Source organism: Panthera pardus, unplaced genomic scaffold (genome assembly GCF_024362965.1).
Source record: "Panthera pardus isolate Hobbes unplaced genomic scaffold, ASM2436296v1 HiC_scaffold_17, whole genome shotgun sequence".
Taxonomy (NCBI): Eukaryota; Metazoa; Chordata; class Mammalia; order Carnivora; family Felidae; genus Panthera; species Panthera pardus.
The window spans coordinates 36,634,383-36,658,169 of record NW_026526732.1 but is presented as its reverse complement, the minus strand read 5'-3'; the positions used below and the strand labels follow the sequence as shown (position 1 = coordinate 36,658,169).

General features: G+C 35.7%; 1 protein-coding gene across 2 annotated transcripts in view; it reads right to left on the bottom strand.

Moving 5' to 3' along the window:
- The window catches only part of THEMIS (thymocyte selection associated), a 186,644-nt gene extending 179,496 nt beyond the window's left edge, over positions 1-7,148 (bottom strand). Inside the window, exon 1 of one of the 2 annotated variants that reach the window (XM_053904512.1) lies at positions 6,813-7,148. In XM_053904512.1, the coding sequence (XP_053760487.1) occupies positions 6,813-6,903 (91 nt within the window). In that variant the 5' untranslated portion in view covers positions 6,904-7,148. The remainder of the gene's footprint in view (positions 1-6,812) is intronic. The other variant, XM_019418293.2, reaches the window with a different exon arrangement.
- Between the last annotated feature and the right edge of the window lie 16,639 nt (positions 7,149-23,787).

Below are 23,787 nucleotides of genomic sequence, written 5' to 3'. Positions count from 1 at the left end.
AAGCAAAAAAAAAAAAAAAAAAAAAGATAAAGCATATGTTTCCCTGCACTAAAAACAAGAGACACCAAGATATTGAAAGTAGATGCTTAGAAAAAAAGATATTCCAAAAGAAAACTGGAGAAGTAATATTATTGTTTAACAAAATAGAACTTAATTTAAAAAATCATATAGGAAAAAGGATGATAAAAATAGAGTAAGAAGATATAACCCTCACCAACATAAGCACAGGCAGCAACTCAACCTCAAAAACATGAAGCAACAAAAGAGAAACAAGGAGTGAACTAGATAAATGAACAACTGCTGAAAGATTTCTTTTATAAAATCCCCTCAGAAAAGTAGATGAAAAATAAGCAGTGAGAGCAAAATCTGAACGAAACAATTTAAAAATTCAGGCTACTTGGGATATATAGAGAGATGTTATACCAAACAACAAAACATATGTTTTCTTTGAGCACATGTGAAATATTCCAGAGCAGGATATATTTCATACCATGAAGAAATAGAAGCCTCAATCAATTCCGAGGAAACAATATAATACAGACTATTGTTTTCTAACAACATACAATAAAATTATTAATTAAAAGCAAAGATCCTAAAAGAAATCCCATATTATGGTAAATAAATAAAATAAATAGTCATTGGATTGAAAAGGAATAAACTGCACTTTGAAGTGCATAACAGAAAACGCTACATGGTAAAATTCATGAGGAGTCGTTAAAGAAGTACTTAGAGGAAAAATTATAGTATTAAACTATAATCAAGAGGATCAAGAAATGTTTTTAAAATGACTACTGATTCAACCTAGGAAACTAGAGAATAAGCAAGGGAACAAACAGAGAAATGAAAGAAAATAATGAAAATCAAGCCAGAAATCAATAAAAGAAGCAAAGGAATAGAGAATATTAATGAAACCAAATTCTGATTTCCCCTCCAAAAAATTCTGTCGTTGGTCAGTAGTTCATACAGGAGAATTCTAGCAAATTTTAGGGAAGAAATTAAAAGTTTCTCTTTTTTTTTTTAAATTACACAGAAGATGCTTAATTCTCTGTAGTTAATTTCAGGAAGCTAGTTTTATCTTGAATCTAAAACAGATGAGTTTATTAGTTCATTTCAATTATGATTAAATGCAAAAATCTTAAATATAATATTAAATTTCTACATTATATTTTGAAAATGTAGATATAATATGAAAGGATTCTTCAACTCAAGAAAATCTTTAAAGGTAATGTGTATTAACAGACTAAAGAAGCCAAAGTACATTATTATCAATGAAGAGAAAAATATTCATTGGGTTCAATATACATTTATTATGAAAACACCTAGCAAGCAGGAAATTGATGAAAACTTCCTTAATTTAGTGAAGGTTAAATACCAATTTTATTATTAATTTTTTAAGTTTACTTATTTATTTTTGAGAAATAAAGCACAAGCAGGGGAGCGGCAAAAAGATAAGGAGAGAGAGAGAATTCTGAACAGGCTCTATGCTGTCAGCACAGAGCCCAATGCAGGGCTTGAACTCACAAATCATGAGATCATGACCTGAGCCGAAATCAAGAGTTGGATGCTTAACCAACTGAGCCACCCAGGCGCCCCAGGTTGAATACCAATTTTAGAACATTACACTTAAAAAGAAGGAATTTTTGATGCATTTCCTTTATGATTAGGAATTAGATAAGGATTTTCATTACTGTTTATATACTACTGGAGGCCCTGGCCTACTATGAAGGTAAGAAAAAAAAAAAAGGTTGCAAAATAATGTAGGAAAGTGATGCAACTCTTGATACTTTCTAATAATATCAGTATCTATTGGCTTTAGGAAAGCCAATGAAATAAAAAAGATAAACTATTAGAATTAATGAGTGTTCATTAGTACTGTTGATATTTACTTGCATTTCTTTCAGTGATAATCAATGCAAAAACAAAAGATATATGATTATTAGTCAATATAGCAATGTATATACACATATGTAAGTAAGTGTGTGCATTCTAGGAAACATTATCTTGAACTCTAATACATGATCTAGAAGATGAGTTTTGCTTTTCTGTTTTTGTTTTAATGAGAGAGAAACATTGCTCATAGATAGGAAGACCTACTATTTAGAACTTGGAAGTCATAATTAAAAAGATCTCTATATTAGAAATTCCAGCTCAGAATGGTTTCATTAAGAATACTACTAAATATTTAAATGAGAAGTAACACCATATTTGCACATCTTTAAAAGAATTGAAAAAGACTCTACTCAAAGAAGTTCTATTAAGTTCAACATAACTCAGTACAAAAACATGGCTATGATATTATAAGAAATAAAAATTATAAGCAAATTTCATTCTCTAAAAGAGATATAAAAATCCTAAAAGAAAAAAAAATTAGTAAACCAAATTTAGTGTTATATGACCAAATTGGTTTTATTCCTCATGGAAAATGCTTATTTAACATTTTAAAAATGAATCAATATAAAAAACATAATCATCACAAAAATCACAGAAAGAATATGTGATGAGTTAAATGTACATTCATGATTAAAAATTATTATTAGAAAATTGGATACTTCTTTAACTTAAAACAAACATACTTCAAGATGAATTATTGAAATTTTCTCTCTCTGGTTGTAAATAGAGATGGGGGGGTTATCATTACTCCTATTTAGTATTACATTAGAAACACTAATCAGTTCTTTAACTGAAAAAAAAAATTGGAAAGAAAAGGTGAGATCTGTCAATGTTCATAAAATACAGGACTGTGTATATAACAAATCCAAAATAATCTAAAGATATGTTTTTAGAATTCAACAAACACAACAAAGAGAAAATGAAAGTTTCAAAAGGTACTATTTATAACGGAATGAAAAAAAAAATCAAATTAAGAATAAAAGGAAGTGCAAGAACTCCACACACAAAAAAGCTATAAAATGAAAAGAGATCTATATAACTAGATAGCTATACCAGGTGTGTGGATCAGAAGACTTAATTTAAAATGGTGCCAATTTGGGGCACCTGCGTGGCTCAGTCAGTTGAGTGTCCCACTTCGGTTCAGGTCATGATCTCATGGTCCATGAGTTCGAGCCCCATGTTGGGCTCTATGCTGACAGCTCAGAACCTGAAGCCTGCTTTGGATTCTGTGTCTCCCTCTCTTTCTCTGCCCCTCCCCCTTCATGCTCTGTCTCTCTCTCTCTGTCAAAAATAAATAAACATTAAAAAAAATTTTAAATGGTGCCAATTCTCTCTAAACCAAGGCATTGCTAAGCAAAATGCCAAGAACACTTTTGTGGAAGTTGGTAAGTTAAATGTACATGAAATATATATGAAAATTCACATTGCCCAACCTGAAAGAGAATAATAAATTGGAAGAACTTATTCTACATTATAATTCTCAATTTTGGCAGCATGTTATAATCATCAGGGAGATTTTTCAAAACCTGATGGTGACACCGCACTTATCACATAATTAAATCCTTATCTTCTGAGGAGAGACCTAGGCATCGATATTTTCGGTATTTCCCAGGTGTTTCATGTGCAACCAAGTTTGAGAACTACAGGTCTTAGAGCATATCATCATATATAACATAACCTAAATTATGTATTGTTGCAAACCTGCATTAACTAAGATAGGGTGAAATTAATGTAAGAATAGCAATTAGTTGAATGGAACAGAATAGATGCTGTGGAAGGAGACCCACACATGTATGGACACTGTCAATGACTAATGTAGCCCAGTAAGGCAGTAGGAAAAAGGCAGTTTTTCAATAAAAGTCACTACACCAATTGGCTCCATAGAAGAAAAAAATAAACACTGATCTCAATCTCAAATCATACACACAAAAAAATCAATTTTAGTAGATTACAGATCTAAAGGATGGAGTAAACAAATGGAATAGATGCTGAGAGAATGTCTTCATGAACTTAGGATAAAGAAAATTTTGACAACACACAAAAAGGAAAATAATTATAAACTGACTACATTAACACTAAAATTAAAAACATCCATTCATCAAAAGGTGACATTTAGAAAATGAAATGTCAATTTATGGACTGAGAGAAGACATTTGCAACACAGGTAACTGACAAAAACTGATAAAGGGTCAGGACCCTCTCTTTCTTTCTCTCTCTCTCTCTCTCTCTCTCTCTCCACACACACACACACACACACACCACACACACACACACACACACACATATATACATACATATAAATACATATATATACACATATATATGTATTTAAATTTATAAACTCCAATAAAGAAATGAACCACCGACATGAACAATGTCTTTCACAAAATAGAATTTCCTAGGTGCCTGGCTGGCTCAGTCGGTGGAGCATGTGACTCTTGATCTCAGAGATGTGAGTTTGAGCCCCATGTTAGGTTTAGAAATTACTTAAAAATAAAATCTTTAAAAAAATAGCATTTCTAAAAGGCCATTAGTCACCAGGGATATGCAAACTAACCATGAGCTACCCTTATACTCTTAACAGAATAACTGCAATTACGAAGACTGATGTCATCAAGTGTTACCAAAGACATGGATTAATTGGGACTTTCATAGACTGCTGGTGGGAATATAAATTGGTATAACTACTTACTTGGTAAAATTGTTTTTCATTATCTATCAAGGCTGAACATATACATAGCATATGACATGGCAACTCCACTTATTCATATACCCAACTGAATGCACATACAAGTGAACACACTTGGACAAGAATGTTAATGACATTACTGGTAACAGCTCCAAAGTGGAAATAATCCAAATGTCCGTTAGCAATAGAATGGATAAACAAATTGTGGTATATTTATCCAACAGACTATTATACACACTATATAGAACATCATGGGTTAATTTTACAAAGATAATGTTGAACATATATGCCAACCAGAAAGAATACATACTATAATTTTTCATTTGTGTAAGTTCATAAATGGACAAAAGTCAGGATAATGGTTACCTTTGGAGAAGATGGTGGATAATGATTGAGAAAGGGCACAAACTAGAGCTTTCAGAATATTTGCAATTTTCTATTTCTTGACTACAGTGGTGGTTGTATAAATGTGTTTACTTGTAAAAATTCATCAAGTTGTTCACTCTTTTCTCTTAATTGAAGTGTAACATAGTAGTGACGTAGTAAAGAATGAAGATGGTCGGAACACATGGAGAGACATGCTATATTCTTTTGTAAGATGACATAAAGATGTCAATTTTTCTCAAGTTAATCTATAAACTCAATACAATCTAATGCAAATTCTAGTAGGATTTCTTAAGTAACTAATTTCTCTAAAAACATAATTAAAAGGTCTATGAACAGCTAAGTCAACTTAGAAAAAAGGAGTAGAAACAAGGGACTGGTCTATACATGAAATATATTTTAACACTTAGCCTGGAACCATTGTTACACACATTGGTTGATTTGGGCACAATCAAGAAAAAACAGACTGATGGAATAGAAGAAATATTTCAGAGACAGACTGATCCAGATGTGAGTACCTAATATGATGTAAAAGTAGCCACATAAATCAATTGGGAAAGGATGACTAGCTTCTCAAATGGTACTGGGAAATCAGATTTATTATATGGAAAAATCTAAAACTGGATCCCTCTATACCATATCTAATCCTCCAAATGGTTTAAAAACTAAATGAGAAATATAAAACTGTAAAGTTGGTATACAATAATAAAGAAAAATATCTCTGTAATTTCGTATGCAAAGCTTCAAAAACACAAACGATGAAACCAAAAAAAATGATTTGGGGCTGGCGTAGGAACAAAGATACATTTCTTAATATTGTATACATGGAAAAATATGGTCCGATTCCGTATAATCAATTGACAAATGAATTAAACAAAATCCAGTGCTAAGCTGATATAGCAGAGGTGTGTCTGTGTGTGTGTGTGTGTATGAACTAGGTCTGATATTTGTCAATTTTTATTGCATAATATAATAATATATATCTAACACATTATTTTGTCTTGAATGAGAAAGACTGGACTGCCAGAAGTTATTTACCTTAATTTTCCAGTAGTTTGTCTGGATCTAATTCTATTACTGCCTCAACCCTACCACTCTTGTGACCAAAAATATATATTTTCCTAGAAAATAACTCTTTGTCTTGCATGTATTCAAAGTAATTCCTTAAAGATTCTAGGGTACCTGTTAATAGGCTTTAACATTTTTCTACTGAACTAACATCATAAGTGACATCAAAGCACACTAACTTATTAAATAATCTTAATGAAACCCCGATTTTTCAATACAGATTCTTAAAAATTATCTTGCAATTAGTAGATATTAATTTCTATGCCTTCAAATAAGAATGTCATTATCTAAAGAATTAGGAGCTAGGCCACTCCAGAAAAAGTGAGAGAAATGTTGGCATAAGCAACATTGCAAAGTGGTTCAGAGTTTGGTTAGTTTTTCTTTCTAAACACTGTGCTTTTAATAATTGTTTTTGTTTTTAAAAAATACTTTTTTTATATCCTAGAAATATAAACATGGATAGCGACTTTTCACTCTTGGAGTATAACCCATTTCAAAGAGGCAGAAATAATTTACCACTCATGTTGGACTGTCTGAAGGCCTCCAGAAAGCTCAAGCTTTTCACTCCATTCCTTTTCCCTATCTACCCCAGAGTCCTATTAGTTTCTCTTCTCTAGCACTCTTAGATTGTGACTGTTTTGTCAGTTACTTTCTCTCTTTTGCGATCACCTTCCTTTCAAAGGAACTCACATATTTTCTATTAAAATTTCCCCCTCCGGTTTCCAAGAGTACATATCTTATGAGAACTTTCTAGCCAGCCAAGAGATAGGAGAGTGCTTACCTTCAAAATAGATGCCCGACTGGACTTCTAGAACCCTGGGAAGGGTCCTGAGGTCAAGGGAGTGAACGAATTCCTCCAGCGTCATTGCCATTGCGCTGACTTGGGTCTTGTGCAGACCTGGTACTTACAGAAGCTCCTGGCTTCTGGGTGTCACTTGTCTGCAGTGTAGTTTCCCCTTCTCATTCCTCCCTCAGGCAGGCAGGGATGTCACGCTACAGTCCAACAAGGGTGGAGTAGCTCTATGTGGGTAAGACTGTGAAGAGGGAAGGAGGAGGCAGGGGACAAAGGTGTGACAGCTCTTTTTGTTCTCATTGTGGCTTCATTTCCTTCTGATGCTGAAGTAGAACAGGATGGGGGGGGGGTGGTGAGCATGTCTAAACAGACAATGCTAAAAAAAATGAGAGCTGATTAGCAGCTTGCTCTGTCTGTTGCCAGCCAACAGCAGCAAGACTGGAGTGAGAGTTGCTTGTGGCTTTTCAAAACCAGAAAGGAACAGGAATACAGGACGAGAGTCTAATCTTAAAAATGGCACCATGTTAATTCTTTATCTCTTATTTCATTTCTAAAATTTGGCTTTGTGCCTTATTTGCATACTCTCAGTGCTTTCATATTAAATTTGGTTACAAAAGTGCTTTGTGTCAGCTCTTTTGAGAAATCTGATACTCTGAGAGGATCGAAACCAGTTTTTATTCTTCCACATTAAAAATTGTGCTGAATCTTAAAGGATGGTGGGGGAGGGGCACAATATGCAAAGTGAAACAGTAAATTAATCCAGTAAATTAACATGAATTTTTTAATCACCACAGTATAGTGAAAGTATCTAAATCTGTTGCAAGGAAACAGTTTCCTGGGTTTGGCTCTGCTTTTGATGTAGAGGTGACTTCAGCCTTAACTTCTCTGTGCCTCATTTGGCTCAATTATTAAATGAAAAAAAAAAAAAAAGTAGAAGGAGTCAAATAAATTAAACAATTTCTTCCCAGGCTAAAATTCTGCAGTTTTGATTCTGTGGTCCAAACTTTAACTGGGGAAAATGCCTGAAGTCAAAGGAAGCCAGAGGAGCCTGGTTGAAACAGATCTCTTAAAAAATTCTCCCTCTCTCTATTCTTTGTATTTAGCAGAAACAGTGTTTCAGACCTAGTGTATACAACTCAAGCTGATATTTTCTAAGTTTCTTTAAGGATGAGTAAAGGAAGACTAGTTGGTATACATACAGGTGAAAGATACTAAGAAGCTGCACATTCTCCTTCCAAATTGGACTCCAGGCTCTCTGTTGAGAAACTTATGGCCTCAGGCTTCAGACGGCATACGCAGACAGAGGGGGTCCGGGGCTCACCCCAGCTCCACCATATCCTTCACATAAATAACCAAGCAATAAAAGCATAGCCTTAGTTTGAGACAGAGCTTGCAAAACTCTTTCAGCTCTTAGAATCATATTTGACATTTGCAATAATCTGCCTGGTTTCATTTCTTTCTTTACAAAACTAGAATTTATGGGGTCATGTTAAAAGTTTTTCACTAGTAGCTTCTACTTCCTCACTTGCAACTCTTTTGCCCCCACATCTCCCAAATTTGATCAGTCTGCTTCTGTACTCCTCCTCCCAAACTTAGGCTCCTTAATCCAGTGCAAACATTGTTTATAGCCTAACAGCATATCTTACTTGGCAGAATATATAAAACAGGCTGCTGTGGACTGCTCCTTAAAAATCACACATCTTTTAGAACTGGTGCTACAACAAATTTCATTTCATACCTAATCCAAGCTAGACTTCACTTGCTGTTTTTGTTTTTGTTTTTTAGTTTTCCCAAATCAACTTTCTATCCTAATAGCCAATGAAGCCTTTTTGAAACATCACCAATATCTTACAGTTATGTATAATACCCTGCTTCTGCTCTTTGAACAGATGACCCTTGGTGTGTGTCACAATCTGATTCTCCTACATTTCCAATCTCAGTTTCCTAAATCAGAAGGCTGCATCAGGGGAAAGGCCATCTCCGGCCTCCAAATCCCTCAAGCCTTCTAAAATGTGGCAATACTCAATATCACGTCTTCTGTTGTTGCTCTGTATCCCCACTGTTACTACTTTAGTCTAGATCCTAATCACTTCTGACACTGCAGGGCAAGGAAATCCTGACATGAACAGCCAAGACAGAATTGACAAAAAAAAGGCATTGAGACGGCATTTGAATCACCAGTTAGTAAAATGGATGACTCAAGTTCAGCAACTAAAACAGCAGATTACAAGTGTAATAATAATCAGATTAATGAGGGCTCAGAAGCAAACCAGAGTACAAGCAATAATTTACTACATGAAAAAGGTGAAATCCCAAAGCGGTAGAGAAGAATGTTTTATTCAACAAAGAGTAGTTAAGTAAGTTATGAAATAGAAGTTAGTTTCCTAAAATTCTATGCAACAAAATTAAATCTAGATAAATTTAAAAATTAAATTTAAATAAAAATAAAACAAAGGAAAAGTAGAGAAATGTCTGGAGAAAGTAAGGAAATATTTTTTCTTTTCCTTTTCCTTTTTTTTTAAAGGTTTATTATTTATTTCGAAAGCGAGAGAAAGTATGGGGGGGGGGAGGGACAGAGAGAGGGGGAGAGAGAGAATCCCAAGCAGGCTCTGTGCTGACAGTGGGGAGCCCCTACCTACATGGGGCTTGATCCCACGAACTGTGAGTTCATGACCTGAGCTGGTATCAGGGAGGTTTAACTGACTGAGCCACCCAGGCGCCCCAGGAAAGAATTTGTTTCTAAGCAATAATGAACGTCTTAAAGGAAAAGATTAATAGATTTGACAACAGAGATAGGAATTATGTCTATAAATCAAAAAGAAGCTTTAACAAAATGGGAGTGGGGAAGCACATACTCAAATTAAGAACTGATGTCCTAGATGTATAAAGAGAAGTTATTAATTGATATGTAAAATAAAAATATTCAAGGACTTCTGTTTCTGGCTATGAGCTTATATCTGGCCAACTCTCTTACAAAGGGCAACTAGAAAAGTGAATGGTTTTTTGAAACTCTGTTTTAAGGAACAGAAGAGCCATCAGGGCAGTCGGGACCTGAAAGGCCACGTCCAGAAAAGCAGAGAAACACAATGAGGGGAACCCAACTCTCCACACTTCTTTTTTCCTCGAGGCATTTGTGGATTAGTAACTGGCACAAAGAGAGGGGCTGAGAAGCGGAACGTAGGTGGTGGTTAAGGAGGAGAGAAGCCAAGTTGAAGTTTTAGCAGTTTCACATAACTAGCGAGATAAAAATTGGAATTTCGGGCTAGCAAGGCATCCAGGGAAACAGAGAAATGAATTGTCCATTTTCCCCCTTCAGGGTTTTGCCCATTCAAAAATAGTACAGGGTTGATGTATGAGACACCAATTAGAAAGTGATCGGTTAGAAGCTGACAAAACCAAGCAGCACTTTTAGCAGTTTCATGGGTGGGAAGCCTGGGCCTTCATTTACGGGAAAGAGCTCCGGTAAATACCCTGTGTTTTCAGCTGGGGCCCCTGAACGCTACTCCCTAAAAGAAAGGTTGACTATAAATAGACAGGCCTTACCAATATTGAAGGCCAGATCAAAATTAGTTCAATCCCTGATTGGATTAAGGTGATCTGCCCCCATTTTAACTGCCAAACAAAAGCAAAAGTCAACCTTGTCATTGGGGAAAGCAACCATAACTTCTATAATTTTTTAAACACAATGTCTAGGATTCGATAATATAAAAAGGTCCAATATGGAGTTATCAGGAATGTAATTTAAAATAATTTTGATTCGGGGCACCTGGGTGGCTCAGTTGGTTAAGCATCCAACTTCGACTCAGGTCCTGATCTCAGGGTCTGTGGGTTCAAGCCCCGTGTTGGGTTCTGTGAAGACAGCTCGGAGCCTGGAGGCCACTTTGGATTCTGTGTCTCCTTCTCTCTCTGCCCCTCCCCTGCTCACGATCTGTTTCTCTCCCTCTCTCTCTCTCTCTCTGTCTCTCTCTCTCAAAAATAAATAAACTTAAAAAAATAATAAAATAATTTTGATTAATATGTTCAAAACAGAAAGCAAGAGGGAGAATTTCAGTAGAAAACGGCCATCTATAAAAAGTATCAAATGAAATTCTAGAGTTGAAAACTAACAATAACTGAATTAAGAATTCAGTAATTGGATTTAACAGAAGATTGGACAGGGGCGCCTGGGTGGCTCAGTCGGTTGAGCGTCTGACTTTGGCTCGGGTCAGGATCTCACGGTCAGTGAGTTCGAGCCCCACGTCGGGCTCTGTACTGACAGCTCAGAGCCTGGAGCCTGCTTCGGATTCTGTGTCTCCCTGTCTCTCTGTCCCTCCCCCACTCATGCTCTTTCTCTCAAAAATAAATAAACATTAAAAAAAACAAAACAGAAGATTGGACATATATTAAGAGAAGGCTGTTAGCTGGAAACAGGAAGAAGAAAATATTACTCTATTTACAGAGACATAAAAAGAATCCAACATTAAGAACAGAAGAAACATTTTAGCCATAGCGAAAAGGTCTTCTGTTTACATTGCGTCCTAAATGAAAGGAGAGAGGGGACAGAGAGAGAAGCAACATGTTAAGAGACGACAGCTGAACCTTCTCCAAAGTTGTTCAGGGTATAGCCATGCGGTGCGGGCTCCCGGCGATCTGTCTCTTGTTTCACCAGGGTTGCGGGAAGAAACCCGGGGACGCCCCTTTTTCCAGCCTCAGACCATTCTCCAATCTCTTTCCCCAGTCACAGCCTTGAGAGCCATCTTCTCAGCTATCCCCTGCCTCGAGGACGAGCCAAGGCCGATTTTTGCACTTAACTCCTTACTGCGGGTCAACCATGAGCTCCAGGCTCATCAGAATTAATCCACCAAGGTGGAGCCCCCCACCCCTCGCCCCCGGCCCCCTGCCCCCAACGAGCATCTGCCGGCCTCCTACACCTACCTCTCTCTGGGTCTCCATTTCCAACGTGATGATGTGGCTCTGGAAGGCGCCGGCCACTTCCTCGGGAGTTTGCTGAGAAGCGTGAGGCCTTCCAGCGTCTCTTGAAGACAAAAACCCAGCTCGGAAGCCACGCCCTCTTCCCGCGCGTGCAGAAGCCTCCCCATTTGAGTGGGTAAAACCCAGGACGCTCCGAAGCCGCCACGGTCCTGGACAAGAACCCGACCCAGGCGCTTTGGCCAAGAACCCGACCCAGGCAGATGCGACCCAGGCGCTTTGCATCTGCCGGTGCAGACCCCACCTCTGGGACTTCGGAGGAGCCACTTCCGGGATGAGAGGTGAACAGCATCAGGGAGATGGCGGCCACCCAGCTCCCCTCTGCAGGCTGGGCTGGAGAGTATCTCTCCGAAAGCTCACCCTCAAGCACAACTAGGAGCCTGCGGGGCCCAGAGCCTTGCATCCCCCTGAGGTCAGGGCTTCTGCCTGAGTCTCTCCCTGCAGCCTTTGGGCAGCTTTTTAACCACCCTGGAGCTCTCTCCCAAGCTAGGGACCAAGTGGAAACAATGAAGCTTTTACACCAAAAAAAAAAAAAAAAAAAATTTTTTTTACAAGTGGACCAGTGTAGTTCAAACCTGTGTTGTTCAAAGGCCAATAGCACTTGGGGTGCCTGGCTGGCTCAGTTCATAGAGCATGTGACCCTTAATCTTGGGGTTCTGAATTTGAGCCCCACATTAGGTATACAGATTACTTATAAATATAATCTTAAAAAAAAAAGGTCAACTGCAATCAACAGCTCAGAGAACAGCCATGTATTTAATTCATAAAACCCATATTGCTGAGGGTGCAGTATATAGTCACTTATATGTACTGCAAACTTATGTGATCTATCTTGAGATCAATTTGGTCTAGTAATGGTACATTAAATGTACCATTAATGTTAAATGTTACATTTAAACATAATCAGATCAACAGAAAGATCTATTTATACCAGTCATTGAAGCCTTTATTACTTTTAATGGCAAAAAAGAAAAAAAAAAGGAAAAAACCTCAAGTAAAAGAATGGAGGTTATTTACATAAGTTATCCATATGATTATAGACTACAATGCCACTAAAAAGCATGTTTTTAAAGAAAATTGTTGATATGAGAAAAATGCTAACTATATAATGCTAAAAGTTGAGAATAAAGGAGAAGCAGCATAGACAACAAAATCTAGAATAAGTACCAAATTTTATATTTTTAATATGCTTGAGTGGCAATATCAAAAATTAAAAGTCAGTGAAATACTGTTTTTTTTCCTCTTGAATAAAGATCACTTTTTTAGTTCTGTAATTTCTAGCACCTTCATTTTACTGCTTTTATCTAAGCCACCTATTACTCTATCCCTTTTTATTATATCTTCTCAGCATTTTTATTCCTTATCTTACTTTATACTCATAGCCATACTCTTTTCCTTGAAATACTCTCTTTACTTGCCTTCCTTAACTTTTCATTCTATTTTCTACTTACCTCTTCTAGGTCAAATTTTCAGCTTCCTTTTTCTCTACTTTTTTAAGATTTTATTTTTTTTAATGTTTATTTATTTTGGAGAGAGAAAGAGACAGAGTGTGAGTGGGAGAAGGGCAGAGAGAGGGAGACAGAATCTGAATCAGGCTCCAGTCTCTTCTCTGTCAGCACAGAACCCAACGTGGGACTCAAACCACTCAGACACCATGAGACCAACTAAGCCACCCAGGTTCCCCCTTTTTCTCTGATTTTTAAATGTTGTGTTCTTGTTCACATTTATTTTGGATATTCAAATGTAATTTCTACCTTAAATGCAATGTAGAAGGTAATAAGAAGCACCACAAGGTCAAGTCTAAGAAACAAGGTGTTTTGGACAAAGGGCCCCATGGAGAGCAGCTGTTGCATAACTCGCCAATTGTTGTCAGGAAAAAATACAGGCCCGATGGTGTTGGGTTTTAAAATTTTCAAAAAAATAAAAATAAAAAATGACATTTTTCTTGGGAAATAAACTTTACATGTTTGCCACTAATTCTCATTTTTAAGAGTGAGAGGCAAATTAATATTATGTGAAATAACCTGATCTTTTTACTAAAAGTTTTCAACTTATTCTCAGAAAAGGAAATGCTGATCAAAAACAAACCAATTAAAAGGCTGTCCAATATGATGACCTCTGACCCTGACCAGAATAGTGATAGCTTCTAAATCTGTCTCTGGTCCATAACTAGACCTATATAAAATCTTCTGGATATTTTTCAAATCTTATATTCAACATGCCCAAAATTGAATGTTTCTTTTGCTTGAAGAAACAACTCCACTGTCTGCCTCTCCTGCTATATTCTCTGTCCCAGGAAATAGCAATAACTTCCATCCAATTTTTAAGCCAGAATCCTGGGTCTTGTTAATGACATCTTCCTCTGTGTCATACCCTCTATCACACAGTCAATGAGGAAATCCAGGTCTATTGCTGGGATGTTTCTCAAGTCTTCTATGTTTCCTCAAGTCTATTGCACCTACATAAAGAAGGCCACCGCCATCTCTTGCCTACATGAGGGTGAAAGTTCTTAGACTATCAAATCTTGAAAACCTCCTTCCTCCCTCACTGTGAAATCTACTTGACCTTTCTAAAGTATTAATCTGACCAAATTCCTCCCTTCATTAAAAGACTTCTCTGAAATGAGCATAACGTTTTTTTTGTCAACTATACCTCAAAAAACAAAACTTTGGCAGCTTATTCTTTAGTGGTTATTATCTGGAGTCTCTCTGTTGCAATGAATAGGTTGCAAGTGACAAGAACTCAACTCAAGTAGTGTGCTCCACACGACTCGTGGCCACATCCTGTGCGTGCTGTTTGGTCCTTTCTTTTAGGAAAAGTAGGAAGAAATCCTTGTGACCAAAAGCTTTTGTTCTCACGTAAGCGTCACCAGTGTCTGAGGGCCTCTCTCTCAGAAAGATGCACTTCACATTATGCCAATAACTCAAACGTGTTTGGAAAGTTCTTGTAGAGAAAGATCTCTGTTCAAACCCTGAGCTTGCCCCTCAATGGTTTTACCAAAGAACAGAGACACCCCTGTGCATTAACCCACCTAAAAGGAAACAATAGAGTTCTAGCTAGTGCCATCACTGCCAATCGTATCTGCCCTAAGAGTAGTAATGTTAGAAAACAAAAACAAAAACAAAAAGAAAAAACAAAAAACAAAGAAAAGCTAAAAACAAGCTTTGCTCAAGATGTCTATTCCTTTGTTAAACTCTCAGTAGCTACTTTCCTAAACATTGAGCAGAACTAGCTGAACACAAAAACAAACAAACAAAAAACTCATAAACTGCAAAGCAGGGATTTAAAACCAATATTTTAATATTTGAATATGACAGAGTATGTCTTGAGTGAAGACTAAACTTAGAGATGGATCATTTTGACTGGTATCTAAATCTCTTAATTTTCCAAAACTTTCTCCTCCTTATTTCTAAAATAATAACAATAATAATAAAAAGCCTTTCCTTGAAAAGAGGACTTACTCCCTAATATTGGCTTAACTAAAATGTGGAATTGATGGTTTCAAGTCACTGATGAGTTAAGAAGCAATTCTAGCTACAGGATAAACTGATTCTGAGCAATCATACAACATCAGAACATCGGGTTCAACATTCTCATGCATGAGTTGCATTTCAGGGAGATCATGCTTTCGTGGTGACACCTGGCAACTCAAAACTTCTATCTCCATAGATCCATGTGCTATGGAAAGAGACTCTTTCCTCCTAGTCATACCAGCAAAAGTCCCAGGATAACCTCTGACTGATTCAACTTGGGTCACATGTCCATCTCTCAACCAGTCATTGTGACTGAGGACACGGAATATGCTTGGTTGCCCAAGTCAAATTCATGGAATGTTATTAGGTTCTTGTCACAGCTAAGTCACAAAAATAGAGTTGGGAGAGAAGTCTCCAAGGAAAGTCAGTGTGCTGTTACCAACAAAAGGAGAAATTGGTGTTTGATGGGCAAATTCACAGTATACATACTGTAGGTGTCCCCAGGGCTATCTGGCTCCCTATTTGCAGCACTTTGATCACTTTGCAGCACTTTGATCTTCATCTTCAACTGTAGATACAATTAGGTAACTTCTTAATTTATAATAAGGGTGAATTATTTTAATGATCCAGAAAGAAAATTAAAGCCTGCTATAAAACTATATATCTTGTCAAAATGCACATGGGCATATCTTTAAAAAGATTGCTAAACCACAGCCTCTCCCTTCTCTAGTCACTCTTTGTATGAGTATCTCACAAACTATGAGTGTGTGCCTGTATCAGGGCCTCATTTTCAAAGTACCTGCCTCCTAGCATTCTAATTCTTTTGAATGAAACTCAGAGCAAGGTTAGCATTTCTTCCCAAGTAAGTTTATCATTGTAGGTATCCTTTTTTTGTACCCTAATTTCTAATTGTTTTTTTCAGTAAACATTTATCGAACCTGCCTCTTACTTTCATAATACAAGGCACTGAGGATATAAATAGCCCTTAAATAAGGTTACATTTTAGCAGACCATGCACACAGCTTAAGAATCATAATCTAATGTATAAAGTTCTCCATAGAAATGAGCAGGCTACTTTATGGGACAGGAGGGATACTCAACCCAAGGACTTAAGTTAAGAATGGGTTTCCCTAGGAACAGTGTCCTGGGGCTTATTTTTAAATGTAAATGGTGGTTAGGTAGCTTAACCTGCCCACCCTTACTCAAATGGATGGATATTTTTCCATGGCATTCTGCAGGAGCACAGGTTGAAACATGAATGTTGCAAAGAGGATAGATGTGGATGTTGGCATCATGTGAATCCTGAGCTGACATTTCCCTTGCTGTGGAACTCAAGCCCTCTCTTTGAACCATAGTGACTGAAAATAGAACACCTTCCCTCGTGAAAGATATTCCATGTTCTCTCTCCAAATGGTGAAATTCCTGTGATATAACCCTACCATTTTCTTCTGATGTTTATATGGCATTATTTAACAACTTAACTGCAATATGCCTGTAGAAAAGATATTCCCACTTTACCAGTTCTTTTCTTTTTTTCACACATTTGTTATATCTGAAGGATAATCAAGGATGTCATTTACCTATCAGTGCGATAACATTTTAGAGTCTGAGAAACAACTGAGTCCTAAGCATTAGAAAAAATAAATTTTTAAAGATTTTAAACAATTTTTCATTACAAATTAAACATTAAGTTCCAACCTCTTGAAAAAATCAGGGCTTTCTTTTCAGACTTAAAAATTTTTTAAATATATTAAATATAAATTATATTAGAAAAATGAAATCTATTAGAAAAATGAAATATTAAAATATACGTTAAATGTATTTTTTTTAGTTTGACAGATTTAACTTAGGGTATGTATTTCTTTAACCCAAATAAGTTTCATGAGCATTAAACCTTTTGCTTAACCAGTCATATATATATATATGTATATATATGTATATATATATATATACATATGTATATACATATATATGTATGTATATATATATGTATATATATATACATATATATTGTTCAGTGTGTGTGTGTGTGTGTATATATATATATATATATATATATTGTTCATTGTAAACTTTTTTTCACCTGTTACCACCAGACTGAGTCAAAGTCTAGGTGACTAAAATTCTGTACTATCAATAGCAGATTGATTATGAGAAAAGTGACTGAGATAGCAATAAAAATAAACAACATACACACATAAAATAATGACCAATGCCAAAAAATATATATACATTTATATAAATGTATTTATATATATATTGATGAAGAGAGAATGGTGGGTGTTGCACCTCAGTCAAAATTCCTATTACCTAAAGCCAGTTTGTTGAGAAACTATACCTCCCCCTACCCCAAGTAAAAATCTAAAAGAAAGGGATTGAAAAGATAACAATGTGAGAGATTTACAGATTCACTTTAAAAGAATGACTTTAGATTTCATTACTTTCTAGTGCATCCAATTTCCTTCTTCTTTCCTTCTTTCCATCCTTCCTTCCTTCCTTCCTTTTTCTTTTCTTCTTTCTTTCTTCTTTCTTTCTTTCTTTCTTTCTTTTCTTTCTTCTTCCTCCCTCCCTCTTTCTTTCTTTCTTCTTTCCTTCTCTTTCTTTTGTACACATGAAATAGCTAAGAATTCATCAAGTAAAATGCTATCTTTTTCTCCAATTCCTTCAATATGGTTATGTTATGCATTTATACATAAATACATGATACATTTATGTAACCACTGTATACATAATACACATATTATACACAATAATAAGTTAGATTCTTTTGTCACAATCTGAATTCCATTCTGGAATTCCCAGGCAGTTATCACTTTTATAAGCTCTTTATCACCTAGCAGTGAGATGCCTAATTATTTTTTTCTAAGATACAGAAGAGAGATGCAAGAATATAGAGTATTAAAGTCCGAGTTAATAATTATGTTTTGCTGTATGGAAGAATTTAGTGCATGTTAACATATGAATGTGTATGAAAACTAAAAAAAAAAAACTAAAATAATCAAAAGCAATAGTAGAATGAGTAAGTACAGCAGGGCCTATTCCTACACTGGAATATTATGCAGAGTAAAAAACGAATTACTGTACATACAAATGCGTACACCAACACGAGTGCATTTCAAACACAAGAATAAAAGAGGTCACAAAGTAATACAAATAATATAATTACACTTAATGCAAATGTTTATTTCAATTAATATGTAATATTATAAGCAAAGGAGTAAGAAACACAATCAGGTTACTACAAATATTGTAGGGAAGAAGGAAAGAGATGTGTTCAAGGACCTTAAAGGTAGTGGTAATGGTCTAATCCTTAAGCTGGTCAGATGTTTAATATTATTAATATTATTATTGTCATTTTAACTTATTAAACTTATTAAAAAGTACATATGCATATGGGCTTAGTTATCTATTTAAAGTTATAAAGTTGCAATAACCAAAGCAATATACTCATTCATTTATTTGATAGATATTGAACTTGTGCCATATGCCAGACACTGAGCTGAGTATTGGAGATATTCTACTAACCCCAAACAGGTATGATCTCTTCAGTCACAGAGCTGACTGACTAATGGTAGTTTGCCAGCAGTAGACAATCTGATATTTTCTCAAAAAACGTCATGAGCTTAATAGCCATGGACAGAGCTTATCCACTCTGTCTTACCTTCCTTTGAAAGCCAGTCTAAACCTTACTCAGATCTTAAAGCATATACTTAGCCTAAAAGGATTGAAGAGCTATGGAATTCACTTTATTATTTCCAAGCTTCCATATCATCTCAGACTCAGGAATCTCTTATGTCTAGGACTAGTCTGAGTTCTCACTGGAAACATGAACCCTTCTTTAAGAAAACTTAGACATCTAGACTCTGACTAACTTCTGTGGTCTAACTCAATTTTTAATAGACACATTATAACTGAAAAACATTTAAAAGCATCAGGCAAATGTAAAAACAAAAGCTATAATCTTTTTTTTTTTTTTAATTTTAGAAAGAGAGTGAGCAGGGGAGAAGAGCAGAGGGAGAGAGAGAGAAAATCTTAAGCAGACTCCATACTTAGCATGGAGCCCAACACGGGACTCAATCCCACAACCCTGGGATCATGACCTGAGCCAAAATCAGGAGTCCAGCACTCAACTGACTGAGCCACCCAAGCACCCTGGAAAGCCATAATCTCCTTGAAAATATGGCAAATGTCATTTGCCTTTTGGTATTCTATAGCAGAACCTTTCACACAAAAATAATTTTTTTTTGCCAAGTCCAATCCATTTAGTATGGAAGTGAAGGCCTCCAGCGCCTCGCCTGAAGTTACACATTCCAGTGCTTCTGCCGTGAATCCTGTCGTCTAAGCAGAGAACCTCATTTTTAAGGAACGTGTCCCTTTTCCAATGGGAAAAGATTGCTATTGTACGTGTTTCTCAGCAATCTGACTGGGTTACCCATCCATCCCTGAACAACCTTAGTGATCAGATGACTGTAGGGCTCTTCCTGGCCAGCTTAGACAGCCCCACTCTGACACTGAATGTAAAACAGCTGGATGGACAGTGAAGTAGGAAGTGATTTCCTCAGAGAAAGGCAAATAGATACTGGGTGGGGAAAAATAATGTCTCCCACATTCATCATTTAAGTTCTAGCTTTAATTCTTTTACCTCTATGAAGCCTTTTTTTGATCTTTAAACTATTTTCTAATATCTCTTCTTTCATAGAAGTCTCAGTAGCCAACCATCTCTTATTATGTGGCCTTTTGTATTCTTTTCTGTTTCTGGATTTAAAATTCTAAAGGGAAAGATCTGTGTCTAATTGAGCTGCATGCACTTCATAGCTCCAAGCACTGTGCTAAGAATATTTTCTAAAAGAACAAATGAATGGCCTTTACATATTTATTGTATCTAATTGAATAATCTGAAACTGACCCAGGTTAATTTCTGCCTCTACCCTCCTTTTCTTTTCAAGATAACAGTAAAGTCATGACCAGACCTGGACACGGGCCAATGCTTGGACATTTGTCTCACTGAGAGACTTCTCAGTTGAAGTAGGAGTATAAATCCAGGCCTTTAATCCCCAAAGCATTACTTACTCTGTGTTTGAAGTAAATATTGACCACATAAAAAGGCTAAATATTTTTCTCCTGAGTAATATTTTATAGTTCATACCTTAGAATTCAGTCACATGTACTATATTTCTAGGCTACTGGTATTGAATTGGTAATGACAATCAAGGACTGTGTATTTTGTAGCACTTAATCTAGAGGAAATATTGCTCTCAAATTCCTTACTGAACAGTACAGAGAAACATTAGATGCTAAGTCTTACACTACTAGTCCTATAAGGGCATATCTGTGAAGATACTAAGAAAAATGTATATTCCTTCTTCTTGTCACTTTGTAAATCTCTACTGCATGAATCCCTTATGCTATATATTATTCTATATAATGATAGAGTTTAAGGAAGAAGAAGAATCTTTTCTATAGTAGAATCAAGACATATCTGTATGACCTCTACAAAGTCCTATTTTGTTTGAAATAAAGTAGTATTATAAATAAAATTCCAAGTACAATATTTTATAAATGCACATAGTTTGGTTACCAGAAGAGCAATTGACTTGAAACACAGTTTGACTTTCTTTTATATACTACCAGCGAACCTAAAGAATTGCTAATTTTTGGAATTGAGTCATTTTTGAGAATCAGCAATATATTATTTTTTCCAGCTTTATTGAGGCATGATTGAAAAATAAAACTTTAAGATAAGCAATTTGATATTTTGATAAATGTATACATTGTGAAATGATGAATGCAATCATTAATAGAATCACAAACATATCCATCACCTCAAGTAAGTACCTATTTGTGTGTGTGGTGGGAACATTTGAGATCTAATTCTTAGCAAATTTTAAGTATCCAATACATTATTATTAACTATAGTCAGCATGTTATACATTAGGTCTCCAGAATTTATTCATCTAATAACTGAAAGTTTGCACCTTTTGATCAATGTATACCCTTTCCCCCTAGTAACCATCATTCTACTTTCTGTATTAATGACTTCATCTTTTTTTTTTAAGATTCTACATATACATGAGATTATGTGATATTTATCTTTCTGGGTCTGGCTTATTTTACTTAGCATAATATACTCCAGGTTCATCCCTGTTGTCCTAAATAGAAGGATTTTCTTCCTTTTAAGGCTGAATCAAATGTAATATGATTACATATATTACATATATGTAATATATATAGATATATACATATATATTGGAGACTTAGGTTGTTGCCATATCCTGACTGCTGTGAATAATGCTGCAGTGAACATGAGAGTGCAGATATTTCTTTGAGATGTTATTTTTATTTCCTTTGAATATAAACCCAGAATTGGGATTGCTGGATCATATGGTAGTTCTATTTTTTTTTTCAATTTTTTTGAGGAAAATCTATACTGTTTTCCATTATTCTTTTGCCAATTTACATTTCTACCAACAGTGTACAAAGGTTTCCTTTTCTCCACATTTTCACCAGCAATTGTTATCATTTGACTTTTTGGTAATAGCCATTCTAACATGTTTGAGGTGATATTTCATTGTGGTCTCAATTTGCATTTTCTGGTAATTAGTGATGTTGAGTATCTTTTCATATACCTGTTGTGCATTTATGTGTTTTCTTTGAGAAAATGACTATTGGTTCATTTATCCATTTTTTTTAATATTTATTTTTGAGAGAGAGAGACAGAGACAGTGTGAGTTGGGGGGAGGGTGCAGAGAGAGAGAGACACACACACAGAATCTGAAGCAGGCTCCAGTCTCTGAGCTCTCAGCACACAGCTCCACGCAGGGCTCAAACTCATGAACCACGAGATCATGACCTGAGATGAAGTTGGACGCTTAACCGACTAAGCCACCCAGGCACTCCTCATTTACCCATTTTTAGATTGGCCTATTTGTTTTTTGCTGTGGAGTTGTCTGAGTTCCTTATGTATTTTGGGTATTAACTTCTTATCCAGTGGATGATTTGCAAATATTTTCTCCCATTCTGTAGGTTCTCTTTTCATTTTTTTATGATTCCTTTGCTGAGAAGAAACTCTTTTAGTTTGATGTAGTCCCATTTGCTTATTTTTGCTTTCATTGCCTGTATTTTTGGTGTCAGATCTAAAAATCATTCCCAAGACCATTATCAAGTAGCTTTTCCCCTATGTTTTCTTCTAGGAGTGTTATAGTTTCAGATCTTATGTTTGTCTTTAGTTCATTGTGAGTTGATTTCTGTGTAAGATAAGGGCCTAATTTACTCTTTTCATGTGGATATCCAGTTTTCCCCATACCATTTATTGAAGAGACTATTCTTTCTCTATTGTATATTCTTGGCCTATTGTCAAAAATTAGTTGACTGGATATGTCTGGGCTAATTTCTGAGGTCTTTATTCTGTTCCATTGGTATGTATGTTTTTTTATACCAATACCATAATATTTTGCTTACTATAGCTTTGTAATAGAATTTGAAATCAGGAATTATAATTCCTCCAGCTCTGTTCTTCCTGCTCAGGATTGCTTTTGCTATTTGGAGTGTTAGGTAGTTCCATACAAATTTAAAATTGTTTTTTCTATTTCTGTGGACAAATGCTACTGGAATTTTGATAGGGATTGCACTGAATTTGTAGATTGTAGATTGCTATTGCTTTGGGTAGAATGTACATTCTAACAGTATTAATTCTTCCAATCCATGAACACAAGGTCTCTTTCCATTTGTGTGTGTCTTCTTTGATTTCTTTGATCAATGTGTTATAGTTTCAGTGTACAACTCTTTCATTTCCTTGGTTATATTTATTCCTCAGCATTTTATTTTCAACTTCATTTTATCTTAACTTTACATATATTGAAGTCTGATTATAACTGCACCTTTCTGATGGATCTATTTTTTGTCCTATTTGTGGAAAATCTACTTTTAGAAGAGCCACAGCAAAACCTTTTAAAGCTTTTGTTGGAGTGTTGAATGGGGCTTATCATACCTCCCCTTTAGGAACAAACAAAATTGAAAACAGACATAAGAAGCAAAATGATGACTCTTGTATTTATTTGTTGTTGTTTCTTTTGGTATAGCTGGGCTAGAGAACATATCTGTGACTATTAACTAGAATTGGATCCTCCAATCACCTTCTCCTGAGTCTAGAGTTTGGAATTGGCAGTGGAGAGAGTTGGAGTTTCAGATTCTAAGTTTAGGAAAACTCACAGCCTCTTTCACAAGTCAGACTTTCAGGACTATCTCTAAAAAACAGGTCTTGGGCCTTAATTTGGCTATACTTACCAATTAAAGGTGAAGCAGAGAATAAGTGATCTTCCTGGGAGCAGGAGAGAGAAACAGATGGGTAGAGAGAGAGAAAAAGGTAAAACCACACAGGAACCTTTATCCCAATGTTGTCACAAAAGAAGCTTCTCTTATGGGAAAAGCAAGTAGGGAAGAAGAATGGACAAACTTTTTTCCAGCATTTAAAATAGAGTGTAGGGGCGCCTGGGTGGCTTGGTCGGTTAAGCGTCCGACTTCGG